The 9,655-nt window shown below is 40.3% G+C and overlaps 1 protein-coding gene across 1 annotated transcript; it reads right to left on the bottom strand.

The window, feature by feature from the left end:
• Nucleotides 1-8,462: 8,462 nt before the first annotated feature.
• insl3 (insulin-like 3 (Leydig cell)) lies at nucleotides 8,463-9,507 on the bottom strand. The gene is made up of 2 exons (XM_085390253.1): nucleotides 9,266-9,507; nucleotides 8,463-9,096 (listed from the first exon to the last, which is right to left on the bottom strand). The coding sequence occupies exons 1-2, from the start codon at nucleotides 9,456-9,458 to the stop codon at nucleotides 8,900-8,902; spliced, it is 390 nt and encodes a 129-aa protein (XP_085246379.1). The 5' UTR covers nucleotides 9,459-9,507; the 3' UTR covers nucleotides 8,463-8,899.
• Between the last annotated feature and the right edge of the window lie 148 nt (nucleotides 9,508-9,655).

The following is a 9,655-nucleotide window of genomic DNA, read 5'->3' as shown; positions in this document are numbered from 1 at the left end:
AGCTGTGAAAGAGCAGCTGGAGTAATCGCTTTTCTGGGCCTGCCCACCGCTGTCTCCCTCTCTCTCTCCCTCTCTCAGTCCCTGATCGTTTTTCTCCTTGTAGCCTTTTTCACTCACTCAGTCACTCACACACACACACCCTGACAAGCATTTTCCATCTTAATCAATTCTCTATTTCTTCATTGCGCTTGGAGACTAATCTCATGTTTTGCTTGTGTCACTACCGTGCCCTGCAATTATAAGGAGGTTACTCCACCTTCTACATTTCAATGTCTGCAAACACGTGGTGTGGACGGACACGCGTGCACACACACGAGACGACTGCTGGGTCTTTGCGCTTCATCCAATTAGCTTCAGCTTCACATGGGAATTGCATCAGATTAGGTGCTACCAGGTGAGAAGCACCCCATCACATTTATGACATTTTGTGAGCACCCCCCTCCCCTCCCCCATCAGGGTGAGCAGAGAGGTGTTATAAAAATAAAAAAAATCAATATGCAAGTTGCAAGGCTAGAAAACCACATAAATAACTTCTACTGCGCTTATTTGTTCAGCACTGAGGATCTGTGTCATTTTTAGGTGCTGAAACTCTTTTACAAGCTCAGTCTGCTTTCTTTTGATTAGAGTTGTTACAGAAAGTGACTCAAATAAATGTAAAAATCACCTTTTTTAACAAGCTTTTATTTCTTTTGTTTTTGATTTTATCTTTTCAACCACAAATTAGTTTTCTTTAATTTACTCGGTCGTAGGGCAAGAGGTCGGGTGAGAGGATACAGCCTGCACAGGTTCACTAATACAGAAAGATGGATGACCATTCACGCTCATTTTCGGCCACCCTACAGCCAACTTAGAATCAGCAGTTAACGTAACATATGCGTGTCTTTGGACTGTGGGAGGAAGCTGGATTATCCACACAGGTACCAGGAGAACAACTTTCAGACACAAAGGACACAGTCAACCAATTTTTTCTTTGAATATTTTATTTTTAATCTCACACAAAAACAGGTAATTATTGTGCTTATTCATTTGAATTTTGCTTGACTAACATTTTTTGTTTTTAATTAACATTTTACAAAACTACATGCAGTACTCCGAAGTACCCATAGGGGTGCTAGTACACCTAGTTGAGAAATACTGTCCTAGATAAACATAAGGAGTGCTTATTAAAAAATTATAGGTATGGACAGATTTGTTGTTCTTCTTCTTGTTTACCACAAATTATGGGAAGTCTGCTTACACCTGGGAACATTCCAGTAATTCTGATTTGAGTACTTACTGAATATTTATTTATGCATCTATTTTAAAAAGTAGTATACAGCCCACAAACGCCAGACTCTTACACTTACTTACACTTTAGTACTTTGTGGTGTTAGTAACATGACTAATAATTTTTAAAATGTAATCCTTGTAAACAAAAAAAGAAATGTTCACTGACAAAAAATAATTAGAACCTAACTTAACAGAATGACAGACAAGTGTTAAATTAATCAACGGAAAATATCAAAAGGCAAATGTTTCACTTCATTATATGTTAAACGCAAAGCTATTTAGTAACGTCAGTGAGTAGCTTGAGGGGTTACATGTAGCCGGACAGATATCTGCTATTTTCTGTCCCTCTCTGGACTAACTAATAAAAGTAATAAATGACCAAACTTTTACATAATACTATCTTAAATGAAAATGCACACAAAAAAGTAGGTTTTTAATTATTCAGCAGTGGCATTACACTCAGCTGTAAGCGGTAGACTGGAGCATCACTTTATCTGTGCTGCACTGTGGCACTGAGCTCTGCAGCTGCAGAAAACCTGCCTGCAGTTGCTTTAGCGGCTGCTGCTGCCACACTGCCCTCTACCAGTTCAACTCTATTAGTTCAGCTTCACCACCTCCCAGCGGCCCCAAGGTTGTGACAAAGTGGCAGTTGATGTCTGTGTGTGTGTCTGTGCGTGTGTGTGTGTGTTTGCTGCATGAGCATCTTGTCTTCCACTAGACAGATTAAGGGGCTATAATAACGAGCATATGACGGACTGTATAGGGCGAGAAAGTAATTAAGGGAGCTAAGGTAATAACTGGCTTTGGTTTGGGGGCTGTGGGCAGTGAAAATCTGAGGACATTTAAGTTGCAGAAGAATGAAACTGAAGGATACTGACACTCCTGGCCCAAAGCACTTTACAACAAAATATTAACAAGCACTGCAAAACAAGAATCTCTGTGGCTATATTGCCCTCATAGATAATCACTATTTGTACAGGCTTTTGGAAAATGCAAAGTAAAGCATAAAGTCTGAACTGTTACCTTAATAAGTTTGATAATATTTCCTATTAATAAAGACCCCCCCACCCCCACCCAAGTAATTAAGTAAAAGATACCACAATTAAATTGGCAGAAAAGTTGCTGCTTTCCACTCTAATATAGAAATGTCTAATTTTTTTACTCTGTTGTTGTTTTTTGTTGTTGTTTTTTTTACAGTGAGTCCACAGTAAAGGACATTTTTTTTATGAATAAATGAAAACTTAATATGTTAAAGTTACAGGAAAGTCTACCAGAACCTGTTCTGTAATTTTACATATTGGTCATTTAGCTTCACTGGTCCAGCTGAATGTGTCCACAATGTAAAATGAGTTGTCTGATTTGAATCATGGCATGCAGTTAAGAAATGGAAGCATCTGCAAAAAAGAGGTTTGAAAACAGGCAAAAAGCATTACAGCCATACTACTTCACTTCTGTTTTTCTCTGGAAAAACTGTGGTTTATTTGCTTTATCTCGTAGTACCAATGCTAAAGATAGGGAAATATAAATCCCAGATGACAGGAGATAAGAGAACACCCAACAACAACGGGCTTCCCATGGGAGCAGTCTGATTGCACAATGCTCTTGAAGCTGTCACTGCTGGTCAGGCCATCTAAATGCTGCTGAGCAGAGGAGAAGACAGACCCATCATTTTGCAGTAGATGGTGGATGCAGCAGATGGAAGGATAACAAAGTTTCACAGTATATGGGATGATGTTAGGAAATGGTTTTCTGCAGATGAACTAGGGATAGGTCTGAAAGATGTCTTATCTTTTTTTAGAACTTTCAGGACCGCGTACACTCTGTTGATGGTGTGTTTATTGGTTTACAGAGTCCTCATGACCGCATAATGATTTCAGATTTGATTAAAGTGAAGCTTTGGAGCTGACCTTAAATAAAGCAAACATTAAATTAGTTTTAAAACTAGCTGGATGCAGAACAACAGTGGAACAGTGAGTGATAAATAAGTTTCTGCAGTGTAAATTGAAGAAAACAGGAGTAGGGGAGGAGTGTTTTTCTCTATCACAGCACAAAGAGCACCAGTTTGTCCGATATCATTACTCATATCTGTTCTGGCTGCATGTGCCTGCTGCTTGCTGCTTTTCGTTTTTTTTTTTCTTTTTCTTTTTTTTAAAAGGTATGTAGATAATTAGAAGTTACAACTTATTGTGTTAAATCTCGTTAGTTTGTTCAGTGTTTGTGTCTGTCATATGATAGAGTGAAATGTTTCCTGTTATCTGTGTCTGGCTCCATGGTGCAGTGGTTTGCACAATTGCTAGAAAGTGAATTATTCCTTTTTTGAGCCCAGGAGGAGACATATGTCCCTTGGGGTTTGTGTAAGGAAGACCATCTGATGTAAAAAAAAAAAAATCTGCCAAATTAAGTATGCAGAGCTACCTGCCGTGGTGACCCTTTGTGAAGAAGGGAGGAGCTGTAAGAAGCTCTGCCGGTTCAAGACACAGTCTGCATATTTAAAGTATTATGTTACACATGCACTCACCAACCACTTCACTGGTGCACCTTTTCAACCGCTTGTTGACATGAAAGCCTAGTCACCCAGTCACATGACAGCAACTCAGTGCATTTAGGCATGTCGACATGATCGAGACGACAGCTGATTTAAGTGACTAGGTAAATGCTAGAAGGGCTGGTCTGAGTATTTCAGAAACTGTTGGATTTTCGTACACAACCATCTCTAGGGTTTATAGAAGATAGTGTGAAAAAGATCAAAAGAAAAGGCCTCATCAGGCCTCACTCCAATGGAGCATCTTTGAGAGCATTGGGAGATTGACATTGTAGCCTTGCAGCCGTCAAATCTGCAGCAACTGTGTGATGCTATCATGTCAACATGGACTAAAATCTCAGAGGAATGTTTCCAGCACCTCGTTGAATCAATGCCATCAAGAAAAAAAGGCTTTTCTGAAGGGGATCCCACCCAGTAGGTGTACCTAATGAACTGGCTGCTGAGCATATTTTAACATATTACTGGACTTACAGTTTACAACTTGCAATGCAAAACAAGCAATTTGTTTTAACCCTCACCAGCTCTGCTATCATATAACTGTGTAAGACTGCATAAGGAACAGACTAAATTTCTCTACCCTCCATTAAGATTGGATTAGTAGGAAGTATTCTGGCTTTTGAAAGAATACCCTCAAAAACACAGAATTATCAGCAAAGTTAAGATTGGAATAATTGGAATTTGATGGGAAAACCTGAGTTATTGAGATATTATTAGCAGCATTCAGAAAAGTTCCCAAAAGCACTAATATTAGCATTGTTATTAGCACAGACGTATGCAGAAGATCCATTAAAATAAAATCTGAGATCTTTGAGAACAGGATCAATCATTCACACCATTTCCACGATCTGGAGGAGAGCAGAGCAGATCTATGCCATAAAAGGGGGAATATGACAATCTCGGAGTAAACCTCATCTTCAGGTTTGCCGTGTGAATCAAGACGCACAGCCTGTCACAGAGGATTTCTTTGACACAACGTCTGACAGCTTATGTTGCGTAAAAGCACGGCTTGGAGCTCTAACAATAAAGGACTCACAAAAACAGACATGTCAGTCATTGTCCTGACTTCTGCTCCCCTCTGCACACCCACGTGTGCTCGCTGGTCACAAACCTGCACAAACCACATGCACATTGGTAAAAAAAACAAAAAAAAACAACACGCTTTAAAAAACAAGCACAGCCACGGACTTCAAATGGGTTTCCCGGTCTCGTACGCCCACACAGATTATGCAGAGCACATAGACATATGCAAACACCGACACATGAAAACATGAAACCTCTACACACACACACATTCACAAAGTATGGCATCCTTAGCCTTGACACTTTTACTGTTGGAAACAAGAGCACTGAGAGCCATTTCATTTACATGCAAATTGACACCCACAAGTCCACACACACACGCGCACACTCTTGCCTGACGTGTATGTGTGTGCGTTTGTGTGCTCATGTGTGAGCCGTGTAGCTGCTCTGCTGGCACTCAGCAAAGGTGCTATTCTGCCCTGCTGCTTTACCCGCTCACTGAAACTAGACACAAAGAGATAGAAAGGCAGAAGGAGAGATAAAGGCTCTGATTTCATTTTCCATATTTGGTTTAGCAGCTTCTCAGTTGACAAAACAGGCATGGAGAGAAGCCCACCAGAGGGGCCCCCCTGCAGCCGTGCGTTTGTCATCTCATGTTGGCACTGCATAAGGACGGGTTCAGGCCTAGAAGTGTCCTCTGATCACATTTTCCCTCTTGTCACAAGGAGATAAAGGATCACTCGAGGTGATTGAGCATTTTACGATAATGAGCTGCGAGAGGCTGATCATCGCAGCAGGAAATGTGGCTGAAATACACGAGAAAAGAATGGGATGGATACAAAAACAAAAACGCGACACCCTTAACCTGACAGAATTAACCAGCTCATGCACAGAGCGATGGATGGGTGTCAGGTGGGAGATAGCAGTGTAGCACCTCGCATAAAATCTGATATCTGTCACTCTCTGCTGGTTAGCATGAGACACTGCATCAAACCTTTCATGAAATCGTTTTATTTTAGTTCACATGTGTTCTTCTTAAATTGAATTAGGAATAATTTTACTTCATAATTTCCATGACCTACTGTGGGGCAACTATAAAACTGCGACTATGCTTTTCTCCCCGTCTTTGCAGGACAGCAAATATTAGTAATATTGTACAAGCTGAATTATGCTTGTACACTTCTTTTATGCAAGTTATGGTGACTAACAGCAATGAATCTGTGGGTGTAGGAGAATGTTTTTTGGAATTATCTTATAATTAGCATAAAATTATATGTGAGTGAATGGGGGGAAAAGATGAAGGGTGACTGTAGTGTTTGTTTGGTAGTTTTTGTCCTTTCATACCCTTTTTATATACATATGGTGCTGTGCAAAGGTCTTGAGCCATCCCTTATTTCTTTATAATTTGATTGGAAAATGCACAATAGGTGTTTGTATAGTTCTAACAAGCTTCAATGTGAGAATTGACATTTATTCTTCAACACAATCTCTCTTAGTTCTCTAATCTGACATTCAATGCTCTTCTTTGGATGTCGAGTGGCTTTTTTTCTGTTCTCTGTATTTATAAATAATGTTGAGGTGCGTGCTCTGGGGAGGCCAGTCCATGACTGATAGCGATCCACTGTGTGTTTTTCTATGCAGGGATTCTTTCACTGCATTGGCAGTGTGTTTGGGGTTATAGTCATACTGAAAAATAAAATTGTTGTCATATGATGGGTCTGCATGACAGATCAAAATCTGACCGCAACTCAAGTTTGATGAGATCCCAGATTCCACTAACTGAAATGCAGCTCCAAAACACTGCAGACAGCAGACACTGTGTTTATCCTGGCCTCTTCCATATTTATTGTTGAAGATTTGAACCCACAATTTCTAATTTAACTTCATTATTCTGTCTCTGATAAGGCTTCGGTGAACAGTCGATGATCAACTGAAGGGTGGGGATACATGGGTCCTGTGTCAGGTCTTTGCTGGATTTTTTTTTCTGCTTCTTAAGGACATCACTTTCCCCAGCTGCACCAAGGCCGATCAGCAAGCACTCCAGCGGGTGGTGAAGGAAGCTGGCAGAATTATTGGAACAAGTCTGCCAGAGATCAGTAATATCTTCCCCACTCGCTGTCTGAGGAGGGTGCACAGTATCCTGCGGGACCAACATCACCCTGCGCGCCACCTTTTCCATCTGCTGCCCTCAGGGAGAAGGTACAGGTCTATACAGGCCAGAACATCCAGACTGGCCAACAGCCTGTATCCACAGGCTGTGAGGCTCCTGAACTCTCTGCCCCCCTCTCACAGACAATAACCATATCCAACTTCTTAATAGCAATGAACTGGTCTGCATTGGTGCATCATATCTTTATTCTCTTCCCCCTCCTGCCCCCCCCCCCCCTTTCTTAAATAGATAACTATCATACCTGATATCATATCTCACAGTACAATAATATTGAATGGGTTGCATTGTTGTATTTTGTCATGTTTCTCAGGTCTTTGTCTGAATTTCTACGAACATTATTGCTAAGGATCGTCTTATTGCATTGGAGTCACACTGGGTTAAATATGTACACTTGGGTTTTAAGGGGTATTTATTATTTTCTTCTTTTTTTGGGTTGTATGGAAGCCCCAAACGCAATTTCATTGTTCTTGACAATGACAATAAATAAATACTACTACTACTACTACTACTTTCAGATACTAATCATATTCTGCAGATAGTTTTTCATGCCTATCACACTGCACACCACACTGAAATATGCAAAGTTTTCACCTAATAGCTCTTCAGGAATCACCTCGTTGGTACAAAAATGCTACTTTATCTTATGTTATGTTTCATAGAATCAACAAAGAAACCCTAAAAATAACATTTCAAATGGTCAGGTACAATGACTGGACTAAAAATGATTTTTTTTTTAAAGTCTTTCAAAAAATCTGGAGAACTATTGCTTGAGTCTGGTCAATTCTAAGAAAAATATAAAGAAATGATGGGTGGCTCAAGACTTTTGCACATTACTCTAAGCATGGGCCATCATACTACTAATACTGTAGTATGATGGCTGACAAATCTTGAATGCATGCCATCAGTTTGAACCCAAAATTTCTAATTTAATTTCCTTATTGTTTGATGGATTAAGCCAATTGTTACAGGCATTATTAGTGTGCTGTATTCTCTGATTATCTGCAGTTAAAACCTTTCTAACAATATAATCTGCTAACAAGTTGATCTAATTTTAGCATTCATCTTTGCGCGCTTTGTCTGATAACACAGCAAATAAAACCAATTACGCAAAAACAAATCGTACGTACAGCACAATCCATTCTTCCCTCAATTAAAACAAATTAACCAATCAGTCACTGTAGGCTGATTTCATTTGCTATTAGGAGTCATTCGGCGCAGGCTGCAGTATAGAGTGGCAGCTAATCAGCGGCACATTTGATTATCTGTTGAGAGAATTATACACTCCTCGGTGTGAGGCACAGGCCGGGTTACAAAGATTATTTCTGTTAAATAGCTCAATGGCTAGGCCAATAGCCTCAATCCGATTTAGCTCCTTTGGCACCAGTAAACTGCGCTCACAACAAAACTTACATGGATCTTAATATATACCAGTATGCATATACAGCAGAAAAACAGCTCAAGTGTTAAAATGGTTCTCTGGCATCTGAAGTTTTTTGTATGCTTTGCATTTGTTTACTTATCATAATTGTCTAAGATTTGGGTCAGTTGATGCAGATTAGTGTATAGGACACAAGCAGTAACTGAAACCTTCACTTCATTGGGAGTAATATTTATTGTCATCTTTGTTAGGTCTGAGAAAATAAGGGTTTGATTCTGGGACTTTTGTGATTTCTTATGGACTGACTGTCCAGTAATATCGGTTCAGTTAATATACTATATTTACATTGATAAAAACAATAAATCAAATAACAAAATCCTGTGTGCACTCCAGTTTTATCTTTGATACTGTTAAATGTCATAGATAAATATCACCAAGTACATTCAGGATCACTAAAAGAAAACCCAGCAAAACTCTGAAGATAATCACTTAACTCGTTCTGATATGCCACCGGCTTCATTTAGCAAAACTGTATCAGCTCCTTCATGCTACATCCTTTCTCACAGCAAATATCAGATATTTTTCCAGCGGTTCGCCTGATCCGTGATGACAGAAGGTGAGGAGCCAAGGAGACGGCGTCCTTTTCTCCATCTGCCCTCGAAGCCGTGCGTACAGTCCCTGAAGTCAGGTACTCTTCTGTGGAGGAGATCTGCTCCCCTGTGCAGAGGCAACACATCTGGGATTTAGAGAGATCACTGTAAACGTGCAGCTTCATCCCCAAAAAATCTTGCAAACTTTTGATGTCAAGAAGCAAGAGTACGTCTTTCCCTGTTTACCTTTCATATATGTCATGAAAACACAAATAAAAGATTGTTTAAGTACTTACAGAGAGGAGCGTATTGATTCTTTTCCAGTCCTAAATCCAGGATGCTTCTCCTGGCCCGGGAGCTGCCGCAGGATGAGACGGCCAGACGTATCAGCTCTCGTCCACATATCTTGATCCTCTCCTGTGCATGTGCCACACACACTGCAGCCACTAGCACCGCCACGAGAGACACCAAACACCTAGCAGCCGGCATTGTATGATGTGTTACTGCTCCTCAGTTGGTTGGCAAAGGCAGAAAATGAGTGACCTGAGGAATTTGAGGGGGTTTATATAGGGAGTGTATGTAGTGTCCACAGGTTGTTCAAAAGTTGCATTCAGCCTTGGTGAGGGAAAAGCATGTCCTGATCAAAAGCTCAGCATGAAAGTGATGTGGAATCTCAAGGCTGAAAC

Source organism: Rhamphochromis longiceps, linkage group LG18 (assembly GCF_057381845.1).
Source record: "Rhamphochromis longiceps isolate RC_006_pf linkage group LG18, R_longiceps_female_GT1.1, whole genome shotgun sequence".
NCBI classification, from domain to species: domain Eukaryota; kingdom Metazoa; phylum Chordata; class Actinopteri; order Cichliformes; family Cichlidae; genus Rhamphochromis; species Rhamphochromis longiceps.
The sequence above is the reverse complement of the archived record's forward strand: the minus strand, read 5'-3'. Positions and strand labels throughout refer to the sequence as shown.